This window comes from Danio rerio, chromosome 17 (genome assembly GCF_052040795.2).
Source record: "Danio rerio strain M-AB ecotype USA chromosome 17, GRCz13ab, whole genome shotgun sequence".
Classification (NCBI taxonomy): domain Eukaryota; kingdom Metazoa; phylum Chordata; class Actinopteri; order Cypriniformes; family Danionidae; genus Danio; species Danio rerio.
Window position 1 is genome coordinate 29,155,371 of NC_141037.1, and position 23,147 is coordinate 29,178,517.

Genomic DNA, 23,147 nt, shown 5'->3' on the forward strand with positions numbered 1-23,147 from the left:
ATATATATATATATATATATATATATATATATATATATATATATATATATATATATATATATATATATATATATATATCCACGTCCACGGAGCTCCGTTAACAAAGCAGCACGCGTCGCGTTTTTAACGTGACTTTGCACGCGATAAGAGAATATAGCGAGTTAACCTAATACAGTACACGCGGTTACAAGTAACAAATCACAACTAAATACATGTGCAAGCTAGAGTCAACGAGGCAACTTTAATCGCACGTACTTACACTTGAGAAATGGAGGAAGAAAAATCCATCCTGACGTCCATCAGTAAGTTACTCTTTACTGATCCTTCCTTTAACAAACGCTGATGAAGTATTCTTTGTAGCATGTAGTTTCCAGAAGTTTCCAGTAGTTTCCAACTGCTTGGCTATAATGCTGAGGTTTCATCTTTGGGTAGAGACTCAATATATCCATCTGCAGTGTGACTTCAATCGACCGGCATGTTTGTGTGTGTGTGTCTGGGTTTCTGCGTCAGAGGGCAGGGCCTCAGGTTTGAAATCTCCCGGGTTTGCGCGTGCACGTGAATAACTTGGTTTCGTTCGTACGTCATGGCGAAACACCTAATGAATCGGTATCAAGGTGACTCGTTTGAAGCACTATGAGTCGACTCTTTTATAGATGAATCAACAGTTTTAAACACTGTACACTAACAGATTTAAGCCTTAGCTGGATACTTCACTTCACTTAGAGCTGTGTTACACACTACATGGAGGGGAATTTTCAAAAACCCATAATATGGGCTCTTTAAAGCCATCGAAACAGTACAATACGTTACACAGTGTACTTTAGGTCCAAAAAAGGATTAATAAATTTACCGTGCACAAACCTCATTTACCACTGTAAGGTCTGCATGACCAATTTCGATTTTTTTGCCTATATCAGATTTTTTTGCTTGTCCATTGTTACAAACCCCTGTTAATCTTAATCTAGGGGATGGTGGGGTTTGACATTTATTTATATTTATGTAAACAGTGAATGAGTGCAAGACACAACCAAAGTAATTTTAAAAATATGTGCTTTTATTTACAATTCCCAAAAGTGAACAACGACAACAACAACGAATTAATCAAAAATAAAGAAAATTTTTACACATTCTTTTAGGGCGTACTCACACTAACAGTGTGCCAGTGTTTACTTGGGCTTTGGATTGGTACGCTTGTGTGTGAGTGCAAAACGTGCCTAACCCTTAAACTGAAAGCGAGACGTGACTTTTAAGGGGCTGTTTCAAGCCCAAGCCATTGCGCAGTTATCCACATCTGTCACGGAGGAGACGACGCTTGTGGTAGACATGTGATCTTCTTTCAGTCAAACAATGCAAAAATGCTTTAAAGTGTAGTGTACGCATTACAGCCTCACATTTGACAAGCTCTGAACGAGTGGGCGTAACTGCTGTAAACTATTGATTTTCAAGACAGCCTCGATGCAGCCAATCACCAGCATTTGATTCAGGCACGCTAAGGATGCCGCAGGGTTTCTAGCTCACTGACGTTGACAAGATTATACCCTTGGGTATCAAAATTTGGTACCGAACGAAAATTATTTTTTCAGTACTTGATAGTATCGAGACAATTCTGTCTGTGCTTAAAGTATCGAACTTAATACCCAGCCCTAGTGAAACATGCAACGCATCAGCAGCATACTTATCAAACTTAAACCCTCAGCGGTCACAACACACAACCACAACCGAAAACCAACCCCAAACCAGCAGCCTGACCCCAGGGCGACTGTAGGGCTCAGTGTTCCGCTTAAGAGAGACCAAGCTCTGATCTTACTGCTTTTCCACATTCCTGCCTCACCCTTTAGTTGAGTTTAAAATGCGACCTTTCTGCTGGCAAACAAGCTACTTAACTATTAGGCTACTAGTGGTCTGGGCACTGAAATTAGGACTTGCCTCAGAGTTTGTGCCTGCTAATGGCATGTGCTCGATAGCGTTCACTTGTTCTTTCTCCCTCTCTCTCTCTCTGCTATTTTATGGTAATGTGGCATTTCGCTGCGCCTCTCTCGTTCAGCCAAAAGACAGAAACACTTTAGTTTCTATTTTTCATTGGCTCTTTTTTTAAGTGCGCACTAAAAGTGTGCTTTTAAGGAGAGAGGGTTGAGTGCATGTATGCATTTGTGACAGACAGATGAAAATAAAACATTACAAATGAAGTAATGTGCACCGTAGATGATCATTTTGCACTTACATTTATTTCTGATGTATATTAAAAGGTCACACGGTGAGCGATTGTATACTGAGGGAGCCTGGTAGATAATTTAAACGAACATGTTTTCCTTCATGACCCATTTTTGGTTCAGTTGAGGATATTTCAATTTTTTAATTCCTGCTTTTACTTGAAAATACTCTCAAGCAGTCCAGGAATATTAAACATGCAGCGCACTTACTCCAGAGAAGCAGAGAGAAATCCTCCCTGCTCTAGAGGGAAGAAAGGTGGAGGGAGAGGTAGGGGGCGAAGCGAGGGATGGAAAAAGAGAAGGGTGGAGGAATATGAGGTTTCTCTGGGGTCAAGAGAGAGGGAAGATGGATTGAATTCTGTAAATGTGGCTAATATACTTGCAGCAGTTGTGTCATCTCCTGAGGGACTCATTGCATGTGTGTGAGGAGACTTCTTGTGGTAAAGGTTTCATCCTTACATGGGCCAAAGCTGCTGTTGTTCTGATCTCAGTATTGCATCACTTTTCAGCTACTCTCAGGAATCAGTGGCCTCATGAAACACACACACACACACACACACACACACACACACACACACACACACACACACACACACACACACACACACACACACACACACACACACACGCACACACACACACGCACACACACACACACACACACACACACACACACCCAGTGTTTTCAGTCTTTTTTAATATACTAGTTTTTAATGGAAATGCTGTAAATTCATTGACTCCAATAGGGATTGACATCAACAGGGAAATGCAAGAGTCAAAGTGGCACAACTATTTGGCCACACTCATAGTTGGGTGTCTATCAACCACTCAGAACTGCAGTGAGATGGGTCCAGTTGTCCTTTAGGAAATCCAAATGCTGTAATCCCTTATGGATTTGGACTGACCTAGAGCTCACACTTTACTAGCCGTCAAACACTCTGTCAGAGCTTTCTCTAGTGTGTAAACTCCAGTCATACTGTGATCCCACGTTTTTTTCCCCCTCGATACTGCTCTGTGACAGCTGACAACATGTGTTAGTGCTGCTGAAGTGTGTGTAGTAACAAACAGAACCGAGCGCAACACATGCTTTTAGGATTTTAGAATTTAAGTTTTCGTGTGATTTTAATTTGTCCACTGTAGTTACAGTCAAATGTGACAGGCCAGATTGAACTACTTTTCATTAAATTTTTTTTTTTTTTTTTGGCAATGCAATATTTTGATTCAACACGGATGGTTTATATAGACCAAAAGTGACAGGAAATACATTGGGTTTTATTCACCAAGCATGTGCAGCCAACAATAAATTGGTTCTATATTTGGGTGATTATTATGGCCTCACATCACACGGCTGGGTAGCACAATCTGAGTGGGTAGCACAAATCATCAGAACACCGCCATTTCTGGACTTTCGAGAACTCTGGACAGTATAGTTTACCTTTATGTGTGATGTGACCCTTGTATATAGTTCCAAGTCATCTTTACTTTTTAGTAAAGATGCTTATATCAGCTAACATAAGAACAGGATTGTTCTTTTGATGGAGGAGTTAGCTGTAAAAACAGGTTCAGTAGTTTATGGGGGTTTGTATTTAATTTTTTTGTGTTGCTTGTTTGTTAACTTGCCATTATTAATACAGTTGTTTTAATGAACATTGTAATCGTCATTTACCATAGCTTTAATTTAATAAAATGTATTCTAAATATTGGAACAATTGACACCACACATATGCTCTATCCCCGTTAAAAAGTTTTATTTCAGATTAACACAACTATAATTCAGTTCTTTAGAAATTAATTCAATTTTTTAATATTATTGCATGATATAATAAAATTAAAAAAAAATTGAAATCGTAGTAATTTGAGCAATTATAAGTGAATGGGACCAGTTGTTCTAAAGACATACAAATAACAGTAAGTTACATGAAAGAAACAGGAATAATGAGTTGGGTAAAAGTTATTTTTTTTGTGGAAACATTTAGCAATTGTATTTATGATGTTCTTTAGAGACTTCTTTCAAGAACATTTTTTAGCAGCAGCAGGTTTAAATTTATGGACATTCATCAATCAAGATTGTCACAGATCTCATGGATGTTTGAAATTTTTGCACGATTCATTTTGCACTTTTGGACAACCATGACTGAATTGTGTGTTGAAATTGTATACCTGCTACACCGGCACCTAGTTTGGCCAGAGGAGAAATTGTTATACCCAACTGAGCCTTGTTTCTCGTGAGTTTTTTTCCTCTTTACTTTCGTCAATTGGTTAGGTTTGTTCCTCACCACTGGCTTGCTTGGTTTGGGACTTGTGGAGCTGCTCATCGATGGCTTTGCTCTTCAGTGTATGCACTTTCAGCAGTGAAAATTAAACCACACTGAACTGAACTAAACTGAACTTCAACTCTGAAAACTGGCCTGACACTATTTCAATTTACCATAACTTCTATGTTAAGCTGCTTTGACACAATCTACATTGTAAAAGCGCTATAGAAATAAACATGAATTGAATTGAAAAATACTCCATTTTAAAAGATCATCAACATTCCAAATTGTTTCCAGGTATAAGGTTGACACTCTAAATGTATAGTTATTTATTTTGTTTATGTGTGTGCTTGTACCTGCTGCGCCATCTGCTTGTTTCAGACCCTAACTATCAGCTTGTTTACCTCACTATATTGTACCAAATCCCTTCTCTTTGTGAGGAAGGGACAGATTATGTGGGAAGGTTGTTGTGTACGTGTAAGTGAGACACCAATAGACATCCTGAGCTTAATCATGTTTTGGCAGCAGCAGTTTAACCTTATCAGGGGTTGCCATCTATGAAAGCATCTTTGTTTAAAAGATCAAACTTTGTGCATTTGAGTTCCTGCTACAGTGAAATTTGAGAATCAACTGAATTTGAGGTTAAATGTGCAAAAAATGTTGGACCTTGCAAGAATGCAGGAAATGTTGCAATTTGAAGTTGTTTGTTCATTCCTGTTTTAACTCGGTCATTTCTGATATGCGTGTGATCTTTTTTTGTCACCTGCAGAGATAAACAGAGTGAGGAAAGACATGTATAATGACTCAGTCAACGGTCTGGTGGACAAACACCCACTGGAGTTACCAGAGCCAGTGGGACCAATCGTGCATCTGCAGGAGAAGCTATTCGTACCGGTTAAAGAGTACCCAGATGTAAGTATAACTAACTACTTTTTGTTTAAAGATGTTCCTTTTGCAAATAAGTAGTGGCTGTTTCCAATAGTAACCGCTAATAGGCAGCTGTACGGTCTAATGAAATGTATAGGTGAGGCTTGGTTTATTCCTGATTCTTTAGAAGGGAGAAATCATGATGTTTGTGTGTAAATGAGAACTCCTCCTCATAGGCTAGCTCAGCAATAGTAGTTTTTCCAGTATTAGTTTTCTGTAGGCAGCTGGGAACGGTGTCTCAATGCCACAGGCCCTGTTCTAGTAGTAGAGAAGGATCTATTTTGAGCGTGTTTGTGGAGTTTAAGAGAAGGGTTTCCACCAGTGCACACATATAATGTAGCTTGAAGTGTAGATGCTTGTGTTTGACATTTCTCTTGCATTCTCTGACACAAACACACTCTCTGGTGGGCCATGTCACACACGGAGCAATTTTGCTGCCTAATTCTTCTGTTAGGTGGACAAGAGAAGAGGGGAGGAGAGAGGAAAAAGGGGGTCAGCAGAGCATGAAATGCGTTTTCCCTCTGACGGCCCTGATAAAGGCCACACTATCCGTCCCAGCGGACCAGCACACACCCACACGCACACACGTAACCCCAGGTTTCTCGGAGTTGGAAGCGGAGTTAATTACGATGGGAGCTACTGCTCTGCTTATCTGCATTTTTTGCAGAATGTTACTTTTTTAAATTGGCCTTTACCTTTAAGCACTTCCTGTAATAATAACTGCTTTACTTGAGAAATTTATTCACCCCTGTGTGACCCAGAAAGCTGTGTGTGTGTACATTCACTTAGGCTGCATTTTAGTTGATCAGAAACGCAGTAAAAACAGTATTGTCAATAGGGCTGGGTTTTATTGAAGAAAAAAAAATCTGATATCATGTTTCATATAACAATCTATTAAGGAATATTAGAATTTTGTGTTATTTAACCACTTTATTTTAATTCACCAACATAACTGAGACAAATAGTTTTAATAGTCAAAAACAAAAATGTTTATACAAAATACTGATCTCTTTATAAAATAAACAGTGTTAAAGAGACTCTTAAACTTGAAAAATACAAAAACCAGCCATCATTAATCAAATACATATTGCAACATTACAAATTGTGAAGTTGAATGACTATACATTACCCCCATGCTAAACAATCTTTGGAATGGGAAGCTAGAGGCTGGGGTGCACAAGAAAAGAAACCAAAAAGCCACTCTGGCGACATCCTTTTTCTTTTATTTACAATCTTCTCACTGCCGCTATACAACACTCATTTTCGCATGAGTTGTTGTTCTGACCTGAAGTGACAAGCATGAGTGTGAGCTTTTCTTCACCATTTTCTATGCCATCTCATGTAACTAGGTGACCACCAATCGATTTTTTTAAAGGATGACAGATGGACAAACTATTGCTGCAGCTCCAAAGCAAGTTTGTGGAGAAAAGTAAAAAGCGATGCAGTGTTTTGATACGCTGTGTTTACTGAAATGTGTATATTCCAAACAAAGTGTGAAGCAGGTTGGTTAGTTCTACTTACAAGAATCACAGTGCGCTTTCGGCATTCTTAAAATTTCAGATTTTTTATTTATTTATTTTTTTTATCTAGGTGTACCTGGAAAATGCCACTTGCACATGATGTTCACGTTGCGCGCCTCTATTGGAAATGACAAACTTACACCCTAAGCTTATTGCCGTTCATTCCAATGCATGCGCTCAGCAGCTACATTTTTTAATAAAACTATATTAAAACACATACAAACTACATCTTTTTTAATCGTTATTAGTCAATAAATATCAATATCGATTTTATTGCCTAGCGCTAATTGTGGAATAGTATATAATTAAAAATAACACTTTTTCATTGTATTAATTTTAAAAATCTATATTTTTTTCCTGTGATGGAAAATCAGATTTTTCAGCATCATTACTTCAGCATATTGTAATGATTTTGGATTGTCCCACTGAAGACTGATTTAATGCTTAAGAACATTTCTTAAAGGGCACCTATGGTAAAAAATCTACTTTTCAAGCTGTTTGGACAGATCTGTGTGTTGGTATAGTGTATAGACCGTCATACTGGGGTGATATGAACACACCCAGTCCTTTTTTTTTTCAATTTAACTACAAAAAAAAGGGTCGGCCAGTTGGAGCTGTTTTCAAATCGATCGCACCATTACGTAGGTGTGCGATCCCCCCGCCCACCGAATTGATTGACAGCTGCGCGCATTAACATGTTCCGGTAGTCACGTGTATATGTCAACAAGACCAGACAGACATACGCAAAGCAACCTGGAATAAAAGGTCTGTTCGCTAGGATCAGCAATCATCATCAAATGTGATTAAGAGTAAGTTTCACATGTTTAAAGTGTTTTAAAACAGAGTATGTGTGTAATTAATTACAGCGTTTTACTTCAGCTTTACTTCATCAGCACAGCCGTGTGTCAGAACAATTATAAAAGAAGACGCTTCAATCCCGGTTTGTGGAAGTTAAATCAGGTTTATTTTGTACATTAGCATAACAGATATCCACACAGTACTTGAGGTTAGCCTTAACTAAGCTAAGCGCGCTCTGTCTGTCTGCCTGCCTGCGTGCGTGGGTGCGTGCGTGCGTGTGTGTGTGTGTGTGTCTGTGTGTGTGTGTGTGTGTGCGTGTTAACTTTGTAACGATATTGTGTGTGACTCATCAATGCAACTTCACAATACTGATTAGTAAAGGTTAGTTCTTACTGTAGTATCTCACAAACGCTACGTGAGACCTTCTTCCTTTAAGTCTGTCTGTTGTCTGACGCAGCTGAGGGAGGAGGCATGTAGAAACAGTGGGCGGGCAGAACTCGGCTTAAAGGCACAGTACGACAAACCACCCCCTGCTGGAAATCAGTATAAAACAGCATCTTGTAAAAGGTATAATGAAAAATCTGATGGGTATTTTGATTTGAAACTTTATATACACATTCTAGAGATGCAAAAGACTTATATTAAATCTGAAAAAAGGGGTAACCTAGGTGCCCTTTAATGGTCAAATAAGATTTGCTAGTTCATTTTGTTTGTATTTATTTTCTTTCAGTTTTTAGACTCAGATGTATGACATTGGAAATGTCTTAAACGCATATATTTTCATTCATCATTACTAAATAAATTATTTTTTTTCTTAAAATATTCATACTCTGAACACAAAATTAGAATGGTAGAGTATAATTAATTAGATGTTTTTGAGAAGGTGTTGTTTGCAACTGTAAGACTCTAGAGCATCTACAGAGTATCTCTCTCAGATATGTTTCTATTTAGTTCAGTTATCCTGTAGGGTAAATGTATTATAGTGCGGAAAATTCTTTCCATATTGTCTTTAATCATATCAGTTTAGTGTGTTCATGTGACTGTCTGTCTCAGAATAGCAGGCACAGCTATTGGAAAACATGGCTGACTGGTATAAAATGAATACCACAGCTCCGTCATGCCATGGAAAAATAGTGGCTGTTTGTGTGTTTTAGCAAACGCAAGTGGGCGGACACACACACACACACACACACACACACACACACACACACACTGTACAGAGAATCCCCAGCTGACCCCCTCAAATCTGTTTCTCTCTCTCACTGTGTTCCCTGCAAGTCTCGCCTCATTATTCTTCCCCCTGGTGGTTAGCATGAGTCACTGTTTCACAACACACACACACACACATACACATACAGACATTTCCACCCTAATGTTCTAAACACGCAGGGAAAGGAAAAATAATTGTAGCTGTTATTGGTGTGTTATTGAGCAGGGAAATGCTAGCATTCACTTCAGTCACGGTCTCTGAGATATGCTCTTTCAGGCAGGAGAGTTAGCTCGGGCATCCAATCTGCAGCTTGATTGAGAATAAAGTGTCCATGATTGGTGATTCGGTGGTGTTGATATTTAAGTAATGCTTTCTAGGTTGCCTCTCGGTTGGATGGAATGCCTTTTATTGGGGTTTTATAGCGCAACTTTCTGTATATTAAACACCCTGTGGTTTTGACACCTAATCTCTTTACAGTTCAGGAGGAAAGGGAACTTGCTTTACATTGAGCTCAATTCATGATTCTAGTGCAAGAGAGAGGTCTTGTTTAAAGTGTCGAGTGAAAGTAAGTGTGCTGGATAAACCACACACATGGGCTTATCCACCAAGGTCAGACCCCTTGTTCCAGACTAGACATCCGCTTATGCTTTAGTGGTCCTCTTAATATACGGAAAATAGACTCTGGATAGACTAAACTGACTCCACTTCTGGTTTCTGTGTAGAACTTTCATGTTTCAGAAAATTCTAATTTTGTCAGACACAAACATGATCAGCATGACTCTTCATTCACAATGCATCGAATGGAAAATAACACATGAACTGAAACGTCATAAGGACTATAGAGTATAACCAAGAGCATAAGTCAAACAATAAGGAACTGGAAAAAAAAAACAGCAAATAGCATTACAACATAATCTACAAAATGAGTAGGGGGGCAAATATCAATAGAGCATAGTATGACAGCAATATTATATTGATGCATAAATGCCCATATTGAAATGCTGCCAATATTTTAACAAAAATATGTGATTCAGCAAAACCTGAAATTCTCAATCACATGCTCTCTGGGAAACAAGGCTCTGTAAACGGCTGTAAATCTCCAAAGGGCAGAGGGGCGCTCTCACATGGAAACAGCTAAAAAGACACAAAGAAGAGACGAGGGCTGTTTCTCAATTCCAAAAATGCATAGAATGGACTTGTGACGGCCTTGCCTTGCCTTACGAGTCTTGCCAGGTTACACTTCATGAGTTTATGCCCTTAAGATGTTCATAGTAATGTTTAGTTACACTGTCTCATTTAGGAAAACTCCTGAGATAAAAAAGTTATATCTCTTAACCTTAATAACAAATAGGTATTAAATGGTGCACTTTCCACCTCCTTATTTAGTCGCAATTGCTTCTAGTACTTCTCAAGCGAGTTTTGCGCTCAAGTCTGCATCCTCGATGTCTAGAACACATACTGGAACTTTTACGTGTTCTCCGTTCTTGCGGCTTTGAGTTTTAGAACTGAACTTTGACGGTGAATGATGACGTTACACGAGAACACAAGGATGCAAGATCGCTAAAGAAGGTATATTGAGAACAACTCTCATCAGGAAATAAACGGAGCAGAGGGTTTAACTGCTTTTATTTATTCAGTAAAACTAACAAACGCATGACTCTGGAATCATCTCACAGAATGGTTTTTGTTTATACACTCGACTAAAGTTATAAGCTGAGATTGGATCAAAAACATGTTGTTATTATGTGCAGTATTTTTCACATGCTTTTGGATCGAGAGGGTGCTCGCTGCAGAGCCTTTTGAGGAGAGCTGAGCTCCAGCGAGGGGGAGCATGAGCTGTCGCTCCTCCTCCTGTAAGCTGTTTTAATGCGTACACCAACCCCACCCCTAACCCTACCCCCAGTGACATCACTCGTAGAAGAAGTGTAAAAAAGGTGGAGCTCAAGCTTAAGCTCCCCCTCGCTGGAGCTCAGCTCTCCTCAAATGGCTCTGCAGCGAGCACCACTTGTTTGGATCAGCATTAACACAGAGTTGTAAATAAATGAGCAGCAGCGCAAACAAAAATCTTAGAATGATACCATTTGATTCCAGAATCACATTAAAGAAATCATCCACAATCTTTTGCATAGCTTGTCACTAAACTATAGGTCTATGTAGTAAACACTGCTCCATCTGAAAACAGCTGCTTGAGATTTACATCTGATCACAGAGCTGGTTATACTGCCAAAATGTGCAAGAACTATTTGGTTAATCATGCCGTCCTAGTCCACACAGTAGATTGTTGAGCTGGGCCACCATTGTGCAGTAAGTTAGTAAAATAAAGTAGCGTCATCACTGTAAGTTGTATATGACATTTAGGAAAGGTTTTAATTAAATTGTTAGTCATAGCCTGCTTGATAATAAAGCAATCAATTTGAAGTTAGAAACACTGAGAAATGTTTTTTGTTTATTTAAAACAATTTCCCTCTGGGGATATCTGAAGATATTAAATTATGAAATTTCACAGAAGATTGCAATGTATTTAAAATCACAACTATATTGTATCGTAGATTGCGATAATAATGTATTATGACGCATGCTGTGATCATACTGTTGTAATCAATGCTAATTAATATATTCCATCAGTATTTCTGCCTGACTGTAATGCACAATCATGCAAAATTAGGTCTTGGTTCCTGTGTCTTGAGCACAGAATGTCTGTTTCTTAAAAATAGCTTGTCCTGCAGATGTGACCCTGTTAGTTTACAAGTGTTTGTGAGCTTGTGCACACTTATGTAGCCAATCAGAAGCATCTTACCTTAGATCAAACGTCAGAGTCGACCCACAACCTTCAACACCTCTTTGAAAGCACTCCAGTAGCTGGCCTGTTTATAAACCTCTGTCTATATACAGTAACAGTCTCTCTCCTGAGCTTTACAAATGGAAAAGACTGACTGGTATGTCTGTGAGGGGGGGAAAAAAGATGGCTGACAGACCAGGTCTATCTGGAAGTGACAGTTTTCCTCCCCCTCTCTCTCTCACTCTATCTTTGTCTTTCGTCTAGTGCTGGCAGTGAGTTTCAGCAAGACGTTTAGCTTCCTCTCTCCTTGGAAAAATCCTGTTACATCACCTGTCGTCTACAAACTGTTTTCTGCTGCTACATTGCAGCGTACGTGTTGCACGTCGAACACACTGTTATGAAGATGTATGTCTGTGGGTTAATGTCTGTGGCCACAGGGCCGTGTAAATAATTCTGATTCATTTAACAGGTTACATATGGTTTACAAATTGCACAAACACCTGTATGAATACACGTCTGCATCAGCATATAGTTTACATTGTGATGGAACGAAATTCTCTCATGGCATGTGTGGTTGAAACTAACTTGCTGCCATTTAGGAAGTGGTCACCTCTGTGTTCTGGCTCACTTAACAGCAAAGATGCTACCATTATCTGCAGTGAACTCATCAAAGCATCAAGATATTAATAGAATCATCCTTAAGATGAGGACAGATGGGTTTCCCATCTAATGCCTGGAGTCGTGAAGGTTTTTCATTGTGATTTTTCTTCTCTGACTGCTGGAAAATAGGAAAGCTGCTCGGTGGGACCCGTTTGGGGGATGAAAAGCAGTTTTTTTTATGAGTGGCAATATTGGCTGTTTGGTAGCTTGGAGATCAGACTAAAGCCTCCAGTTTTAATTTGCAGGTTATTACTGGGGCTTTTTAAGCCAAAGGACTCCATTCGAGCCTCGCAAATGACATGGAGCCATTTCTGAAAAGCTCACTGATTCATCAGAGGAGGCCTGCCTCAACACAGACCACTCTTCACCACTTATGCTTTTCTGTAGATGTGCGCTTTTAAATTTCCCAGACGTTTGTTCTTAATTGCCATTTGTGCATGCAGATGTTTCATATTTTCAGCTGGCTCTCGGAAGTGCAGTTTAAAAATTATAGCACCGCTGCTTCTTATTTGGAGTATTTTTTAATGATGTTTGTCTTCTCCAAATAAGTGAAATGTTCTCCAGTTGTCAGAAAAAGTGATGTCACAGTTTTGGTCTCCTGGTCTGTTTCAAACCTAATGATACTAGCTTGCCTACATACTAAGCATGCGCTGAAATCCAAACAAGCCATAGGTAAAGGCATTAGCTATGTTTCCATATTTGTACCATATTTTGCAAATGCACATAAAAATCCGGTTGATGGAAACATCATGATGCGCATAAATGTTGAAAATGCAAATTAAAAATACATCTTCAAATGCCACCGTGCGTTTAATGTGTGTCAGGATTGCTTTCTGAGGCTCAAGTCATTTATTAGATCAAGAAAAGATTGACGCAGCTTCTCCAGCAAAATTCTTTTTTTTTTCTGCTAGTATTTGGCGACAGTGAAGGTCAGGAAGTGACGATTCTTTTCACTTTGACTCGTTGGATGGTAACGCTGCCTTATTCGCACGTCTTTAATGCGATAATCCAGTTTTCCACAAAGTTCATTCGCATTTTTGGATTGAAACATAGCTACTGGTAATGAACATACTAGATTGTTTTAGGATTAGTTGCTGTCTGTAGTACCAAATCAGCAGATTTGACCATTGTGGATGCCTTCCAAAATGCCTGTGATGCCCAGAAAACAGTGTCTGTGAAGGCTGCTTGCTAGGTTTTGAAACTAAGCCACTGTGTGTGTGTGTGGCTGATGAATTTCAGCGACTGTAATTGGGGGCCTCCGCAGACTGTCTTGGCAGGTGGACTAGAAGCCAACTGCATCTTCAGGGATGCATATGAAATTGTGTGTGTGTGTGTGTGCGTGTGCCTGTGTGTATGTGTGTGTCCAGTGCAGTGGGCTGAATCAGAGAGAGGGAGAGATTACATCCTCACTGCCTCCTCTGCCCTGTTCAGCATGCTCGTGTTAATTCAGACACAAATTACATTTGGCTCTGAGAGAAAGAGGGCAGGACTGACAGTCAAAGCAAAGTGACGCAGCTTTCATCTTCTGGGTTTTTTCAAATGAAGGTCCATTTCAATAAGTAAAAGCTTTTCCTTTCAGTCACAACACTATTTCTATTAATAATATCTCTATATCTAGATGTCTTGTTATATATGGTGTATCTTTCACATTTTTCTCCATCTTTATACTATTTGGCTGCTGATATTAAGTATTGCTGACTGTAAAATGATAGATCTCTTAAGCTTTCCCTCATTTTAAGGCGCTTTGGATTAAAGCCTCTGTTAAATGATTAAATGTAAATGGAGCTGTAGCTTTTAGTAACACTAGTCATCTGTTAAACCACCTGTTTATCACACCACCACTGCGCTCATTTGGCTTTTGTTTGCTTCTATTTTGTTATTGTGTGTCAGGGCTAAATGCTTGGAGCTTACAAAGATTGATTTTGCTCCTGGTGTTTAAAAAGGATTAAACAAAAGAGAAAAAGAGGTAACTAGATAAAAAAAGATGATTTATATTAGGGATAACAGGCTGCCTCTCTGCTCTCTTTCTCTCTCTCTCTCTCTCTCTCTCTCTCTCTCTCTCTCTCTCTCGCTCTCTCTCTCTCTCTCTTTCGTTCTCTCTCTTTCTCTCCCTCTCTCTTCCATCCATCTCTCATTCTCTTTAGAGAGAGTAATTACTTTGCTCTCAAAGGACTCATGTCATAATGTTTCAGATTGGATTTTCTGCCCTCTAAATTATTACACACACACACACACACACACACACACACACACACACACACACACACACACACAGAAAGAAAGTGAGGGATATAAAGAGAGAAGGATAGAAGTTTAATTTGGACCGGCTATTCAATATTTGGATTGTCGTATTGCAACTTGAGTTCTATTCATTTTGGATGTGATCTTTTGGAATGGAGTGTAAGAAGTGATGCTGGCTTAACTGATCCTTGATGGCTCATTTGTTTGCTAGACTCATATAAATTTTCTTAGAAAACTCTTAAAATATTCTGTAGCACTTCTAAAGTTTCACTTTTTTAATATCAATCTGTAAATGATGAATGATCAATGAAAGGAAATGAAAGCCACAGCTATTGAGTAGATTAAAACAGAACCTACATCTATTTTTCGTAATCATACCATGTGTAATAAGATACTGTAATGTAGAATATATAAAAAAAAATGTTAACAACTTTTCATCAAAATCAAATGCATGTTAAAAAAATAATAATTATAAATATTGAACAGTCTTTTTTTTTGTTCTCTCAGCACTAAAAATCATGTGCATGTCAGTAACAGAATCATATTACATACACTCTCCGGCCACTAGTACCCGGTTGGACCCCCTTTTGCCTTCAGAACTGCCTTAATCCTTCGTGGAATAGATTCAACAAGGTACTGTAAATAATCCTCAGAGATTTTAGCCCATATTGACATGATAGCATCACGCAGTTGCTGCAGATTTGCCGGCTGCAAATCTCCCATTCCACCACATCCCAAAGGTACTCTGTTGGATTGAGATCTAGTGACTGTGGAGTCTGTTTGAGTACAGTGAACTCATTGTCATGTTCAAGAAACCAGTCTGACATGATTGGCGCTTTATGACATGGCGCGTTGTCTTGCTGGAAGTAGCCATCAGAAGATAAGTACACTGTGGGTCACTGTGGGATGGACATGGTCAGCAACAATACTGTGGTAGGCTGTGGCACTGACACAATGTTTAATTGGCACTAATGAGGCCAAAGTGTGCCAAGAAAATATCCCCTACACCATTACATCACCACCACCAGCCTGAAGCGTTGATACAAACAGGATGCAAAGCAGAATGGATCCATGCTTTCATGTTTTTGATGATGCTAAATTCTGACCCCACCATCTGAATGTCGCAGCAGAAATCGAGACTTGTCAGACAAGACAATGTTTTTCCAATATTTTATTGTCCAATTTTAGTGAGCTTGTGCGAATTGTAGCCTTGGTTTCCAGTTCTCAACTGACAGGAGTGGCACCCCGTGTGGTCTTCTGCTGGTGTAGCCCATCCGCCTCAAGGTTTTCCCTAGAGATGGTTTTGTGTAAAATCCAAGTAGATCAGCAGTTTCTATAATACTCAGACAAGCCTATCTGACACCAACAATCACGCCATGTTCAAAGTCACTTAAATCCCCTTTCTTCCCCATTCTGATGCTCGCTTTGAACTGCAGCAGATTGTCTTGACCATGTCTACATGCCTAAATGCTGCCATTTTATTGACTGATTAGAAATTTGCATTATCAAGCAATTGGACAGGTGTACCTAATAAAGTGACCGGTGAGTGTATAACACTTCATTAAAAATAACTAGCTTAGAGTCTTGTCTATGAGTCAGACTACACTAGTTTCACTTGGTATTTATTTTTGGCAACCTAAGAGGACTGCTTAATCATAGGAAGATATATTGGCAATTTATTGTCCTTCTATTATTATTAAATGAGAGCCAGGTCTATTTCTCATTACAATTAATTTGGACTCCAAGCTCACAATTTTCTAAAAAGTATTTATTTATTGAGTTACACTGTCAATGGTAATTCAACACAGTGTTCAAGAGTTAAAATATCCAGACTGTTAATGTAGTTCGTACAATAGCCATGCATTGACTGTGCTGTTATATAAAAATAAATAAACAAAATAACCTTTTTTAAAACAAGAGTCAGATCCCTATTCCTAACTTGTCTCGCATCCACAGCTGCTCATGGAGATGAAACTGTTTCTCAGCTCTGCCACTCCACACGCTTGCTTAACACAGGTTAATTAGTAATTAGCTAGGGCATCCAATAGGTTATCTCTTCTTTCCTCTCTCACTCTCTCACACTCAGTGTCTGTATCTCGCTTTCTCTTTAGATGTATGGCGTATAGATTAATTGAATGATATGCTGAAACTTTAGAGATTTCATTTCTTATGATGAAATAATGCAGAAAGCAAGCAGACGTTGCGGAGACAGCAGTGGAATGATCATGGATTGTAATGTTTTCCTCTTTCCCTCTGGAGGATTGAACTAAATGTGATGCAGGGAGCAAGACAAAATGCAAATATATGGGGCAGAGAGATAGAGCGAGGAGGTGTACAGGGATGACTAAGGTAAGAAATGAATTGCTGAATAGAGAGGATGTGTAAAGCTGCAGAGAAAGAGCGAGGTGAGGCAAAGGTGATGCTGTGTGCTGACACCTGTTTACAGAACTGACAGAAAAACAGACGAGCGGGCAGAATACTAAAGCGATGTGGCGAGAAAGGAGTCTGTTTTCTGATGCTTTCCTTCACAACTCCTGTGACAGATGTGCTTACACTGTGGCGAGTAGATTGTTGTTTCAGTTTGTGTGTGTGAGAGAGGGAGAGTTGAGTGCATCTTGTATCACTCCACCGGGAGGCCCCAGTTGGATGCATTACCTCAGATTTTTTTTTTCTTCTCCCCAACTTGCTGGATTAGCTGTTGTCAGCGCTCGTTTCCCCCTCCACATTTCCTTGTGCTGTCCACAACTGATCAGAACCTCCACCAGTGCAACATTTGCAGAATTTTCATGACTTGCCATCAGCTGTTAAATTGATGAAAACAAATTGAGCTAATTTTCTAGCTTCTACAAAGCTAACTTGCTCAAGTGTGCAGTTTTGTCCCTTTTGTAATATTTTCCAGTTAGTAATTCGGAATGCACAAAGTTAGACAACCCCTCTAGAATTTAGAGCATTAGCTAAAGATTTTTCAAATCAAGTTTAATGGATAATAAAAATAGGTCTTTTGACCCAAAAATACTGTTTGTGTTAAAGGGGTACTTCACCCAAAATCTTTTATCCTGTAATCATTTGCTCATCCTTGCCTTGTTCCAAACCAATTTGAGTTGTCCTGATAAACACATTCATTCATTCATTTTCTTGTCGGCTTACTCTCTTTATTAATCCGGGGTTGCCACAGAGGAGCGAACCACCAACCTATCCAGCAAGTTTTTACTCAGCTAATACCCTTCCAGCCGCAAACCATCTCTGGGAAACATCCACACACACATTTACACAAACATACACCGATACACTACACTACAGAAAATTTAGCCTACCCAATTCACCTGTACCACATGTCTTTGGACTGTGGGGGAAACCGGAGCACCCTGAGGAAACCCACGCAAACGCAGGGAGAACATGCAAACTCCACACAGAAACCTTGAGGCTCGAATCAGCGACCTTCTTGCTGTGAGGCGACAGCACTACCTACTGTGCCACTGCTTCGCCCTGTTGAACACAAAATGAGGATATTTTGTAGAATGTTGAGAACTTGTTACCATTGACTTGCATTTTTTCCTACATGTTACTCACATTCTTCAAAATATATTTTATCTTTTTTTGGGGGAACTATCCATTTAAAGGGTCACAAAACACCAAAACACATTTTTTGAGCTGTTGACAGTCGTATATGTGTCCCACACTGCTAAAAACACTATTAGGACACCTATATTTCACTAAAAAGTGTAAATTGGTTGTTTTTGCGTTATTTCAAGCAAATTCGTACTTCCTGTTTGAAATGAATTTTTGAAGCTGCGTCACGGTCATGACATAATAGCCTGTATTCCAGCGTGCAGACTGGGCGTCTCTGCCAGAGTGAGTCTTATTACGTCTTACAGTGTGATGCATTAATGCATGAGTAAGGCTTGGTTCAAACCAATCAGCGCGCTCTATTGTGCAACTTCATTAATATTCATTACTGTGTTTACACGACATAGACGCCACGTTGTGTTGGCAAAACAAGCGTGAAGTGTTGCTTTTATAGTTTGCTGCCGTTAAGTTTCGTTTTCTTTTTCTCTCTGTGAGAGCTCAGCTGGATCACGTGTGGATTAACAGTGTATGCGACGCTCGACAACAATAACTTACGTGTCTAAGGAGGAACATTGTTTACCTGAGAGCTGTTCTCATCTGCAAACGCTGAGATCGGATTTGCTTGTAGTATTCTCTTCATAAAGACGCGGCTCTAGTTGCTGGTGATTGACCTGTCTCTACAGATTTGGTAAGTGAGCGACCAGTGCTCTTTGTTTATTCAGTTTGTTCGTATCGAACTAAGTTAACTATTGCACCGTAACATGTTAGGACCACAACCAAACTTTAACCTCGTGTAGGGTTTTTAACCGCATTTTGTGACCGGAATAACACACGCGGCTTTCTGACGCTACCTGCCGTGTGCATCTAAGTTTCCGGAAAATGCTGAGTTTTTTTTTTTCTCTCATTCGCCGTGTGGTATCAAACATTGCATGAAAAATACACGCTTAGAGCAGTTCCTCGAATCAAATATCTCGTTTGTCGCGAGGGGCATGAATGAATTCCCTGAATGAAAGAGCCAAACTGCAGTTAAAGTCCACCATTTAATAATTTGGCAAATAATTCCACTACAGTTGTCCATGTAGGTTAAACACCATCACTTTTTCCTGTGTGTGAGTGTTTTGACTGAAACTCGCGCGTGCCCAAATAAACACTCCCACACCCTCCCACTTTAGTTCCTCCGACACTCCCCCCTAAACAGAGCTGGACACGCCCACTTTTCTGACTTTTTCCAAAGTAGAGGTGTGAAAACACCCTGCTGAAACGAGGGGGTTTCATGGCCCTTTAAAGGCTGATCTATACTTCTGCCTGGCACCACGTCGTGCAACTCACAAAACAGACAAGGCTATTATACTTGATGCATTTACCTTAGTGATATTCTTTAAAACGACAGGGAAGGTCAAAAGAAACTGACCCTAAAAACATTTGGATAAACAAAGTAGGAAGTTTCTTCATATTATATTGTATTCTTCATATCATTAATAGCGTTCAAGATTTTTAAACAAATAATTTATGATTTTTATAAATTATTTTAACGATTTTAAAGATTTTTATAACCATTCATGGTATTTAAATCAAACTTTAATGCATTACATAGTCATGTCACGCACACCTAAAGCGAACCTTTGCAAGCACATTGATGACGCCACATTAGCTGCTCGCACTTAAGTGAACTAGCAAACACGTAGAGTATAAACCAGGTTTAACATAGCTAAAGTTAGCTATAGTTTTACTATAACCGCAACAACAACAAATGTCCATACGAATACATATATAATGAATAATGTACATGCCTGAATGGATCATTCCTAAGATCATTTAAAAACACTCCACTTGTTAAGTGTGACGTCATGCGAATTGACTTCTGGGTCAAAGGGCTTTATCAAACTGTATGGGAAGGCTTATCTAATGGTAATATTAAACGTTTACAAAGTGATGTAATACTTTCAGAAATCATGATCACAATGTGTAAATGGTACCATGACTAATATTTGATGGCCAGAAAGTTGGGGTATCAAAATGAATTGTTTATTCGGTGCACTGCGATGCAGACGCGGACAATTTGGTATCGGATCAGTAAAAATTATAACCGTTTATCATGTACTGACATCATTTACCTTATATGCACTCTGTCGCGAGGGAGGTGAGCGCGGGTATTTATAACACTGCTGGCGCCAACTGTGCACAATTTCATTGCATGTGTGATTTCTGTACAATCTTTCACTGACAATTACAGCAGAAGCCCCTATTTCTCTGCGATTGAGGGAATGAAAGTACTCCATTTCTCTCTCTCTCACTTTGGACCATTTCACCTGCTGGCGTGACTTTTCCTCTCGGCTGGTGGTGTGACTTTTCCTTCCCTCTCTTTTCCTCTCAGCTGTATGCATTCCCGCCAATGTACCTGTGTATTGTTGTGGGACCCGACCAGGTTTCATGCGGTGCGGGAAAATTTTTCTGAATAAAGAGTGGGAGCGGTTGGTAACTCTGGTGTAATTTTAATAGGAGTGAGCGGGCTCACAATATTGCTCCCGAGCGAGCGAGCACGCAAGCGCGTGTGTGCATGTGCTCATGCGTGTGTGTGTTTGTTTGGTGCTGTCTATGTTTGTGTATGTGTGTGTGTGAATGAGAGACAGTGTGGTGCTGTGTGTCCGTGTGTCTTTATACCATAGACTGTAAAATATATGGACGTAGTATCCGTGACGTCACCCATAGGTTTCTAAAGAGCGCCATAGAAGCCACAAGTAGGCGCGGCCAACCGTCGCCATTTTGTTTGCGCGTCATCACACCCACGACGGGATACCAAACAAGGGCAAAGAGGCGGAGAGTGAGCGCAGCTACAGACACCTGCTGGTATAACACTGTATGACAACGCTTCAGATGACTGTTCTAGAGCCTACAGCTAATCAATCTGACAGATTTAGAAGTGCATTACAGCTCTAAATATAAACGATAAATGATCTTAAATAAAACAAATACATCTATAGAGATGGTATACAAGTATGTAACTTTACTCACATGGGAAACGGAGGCCACGTGAATGGTTTGTGAGCACAATGAATTGCCCTCAGCATGCCATGCCATCTAATAATTGTAGGAAACAAGTCCAAAAGGCAGTTGACTGTGTAAAGCCACATAAAATAATACAAAAATACAATAAATATGCCGAGTTCAGTGGCTATTCAGCTGAGGTGACGTGACGGCGACCAACGAGACCTAGCTGTCAATCAAGTGGCCACTCGCTTAATTATGCAAACTTAATATAACTTAATATAAAGGAAACAGATGAGTTATAAAAAAATTCACCCTCCTTACAGTTGTCATGAAGGGTAATATTAGCTGTATTAGGCAAAATCGTTTTTTGTACCAGGCTGTAAACACCTTTTTTTCTGCTGTAAAGTTGGCCATTCTAACAGTGGGCTCAATTGAAATTTGCTCTGTTTTGGAGCCAGGAGCGGCCAGGACTAGCAGAATTTCGGATGAATTGCAGTTTTAGTCACTTCCGTATTGGCTTCCTGAGAGAGAGCGGGAGGTTGCCGCTTGGTTTATACAGACTGCTTCTTATAGCCACACCCCAAAATACAACATTGTATGGAAAGCATCGTCAATGCACCGTGATGCACCGAGATATCGAATTGAACAGAATCGATGGTTTGATAATCCTAACCGAACCGTGAGACCATTATAGGTTCACACCTCTACCAGAAAGTTATTAAATTTTGATAAGTTGTTAAAATAGTGGTGTCTGTGATGCAGCAAGTACAGAGACTGTTGTGTACACCATGGTTTTCTATAACATTCACTTTAATATGTGATATGAATAAAACGTGGTCATAAATGAATATTTTCTCATTTTAAACGAGTATTGGCTTGGACCCGGAAACAGTATTTTTATACATCTCGACTTAAGCGGATAACATGCTTTTAAAAAAAGGATCATACTGGTTTATGATTTTTTGTGTGTTTGTGTGCATACAATCAGGTTGAGGTGTGTGGCAGTTTTTTTCCTAGTTTTTTTTTTTTTTTTGAGTGGTCAGTGTGGAGCTTAACATTTAAGACTGTAGATGGAAGCTTTGCTGAGCTGTTGACCTTTTGACCTTGTGTGTTGATTTGTAATTTGTCAACATCTACTGCTTTATTTGAATAATTGCTGACAGTTGCAGTCTGCGAATGCTTACTGCTGCATTTTGATTGGCTGTGGAGAATCTGAGACCATGTCTGAATGCCCCCTATCAAAAAACACATCTTTATATAGAAACATTGACTCCCGATGCAGCAGTGGTTAACCTAGGCCAACAGGTCACAGGTGGACATATTATTCTGAATGACCCACTGTGATCTTCAGCACTTGATCTTTTAAACTTTGACCTTCACTCATCTTGATATTAAAGTTTGATGTTGTTTCTACATGCCACTCCTTAACCATTTCAGTTTAGAAATGACCGTTTTCTAATAATCCCCTAGTCCTCTCTTCCTCCTCATTGTCTTTTCTCAGCAAATTTCTGAAGGGCAGATGTGTGCTCTTGGTCATGCTGTTACCAGTACACGTTAAACGTTCAGCAATGAAGGGCCATGACCTTACGAGCAGGGTGGAGTGATTGTGATGGAGGAGAGCGAGGCAGAAGCGGAGAGAAGGGAGGGCAGGAGGTATAATGTTGCGTTAGCATTGCTGCTCGTTTGTCTCTGTCAGGTCCCTTGGCTGCGTCCCTGAACTGCTCAACTCTCTGCTTGCTCTCACATTTAGGCTGTTCTGTTATACATCCCTACAGCTTAACACTGACACCCTCACACACACACACTCCCGTGCACAGCATATAGATTTTTCAGTTATGCAAACATGTTACCAAGGTTCACGGTGACGTAGCCAATTGGCAGCAGAAAGAGATTGATTCTGCCTTTACCCTCTATTAGATCCCCTGTTCATGGAGTCATTTGGACTCTTTCAAATAAGTAGTGTCTGACTTCAGAGTGCATATAAATGCAACT

General features: G+C 39.7%; 1 protein-coding gene across 4 annotated transcripts in view; it reads left to right on the forward strand.

Annotated features, from left to right (window-relative positions):
* Positions 1-23,147, forward strand: part of qkia (QKI, KH domain containing, RNA binding a) — an 87,274-nt gene that overhangs the window by 20,341 nt on the left and 43,786 nt on the right. For all 4 annotated transcript variants that reach the window (NM_131224.1, XM_087288578.1, XM_087288577.1 and 1 more), the window contains 1 exon segment: positions 5,235-5,377. In NM_131224.1, the coding sequence (NP_571299.1) occupies positions 5,235-5,377 (143 nt within the window).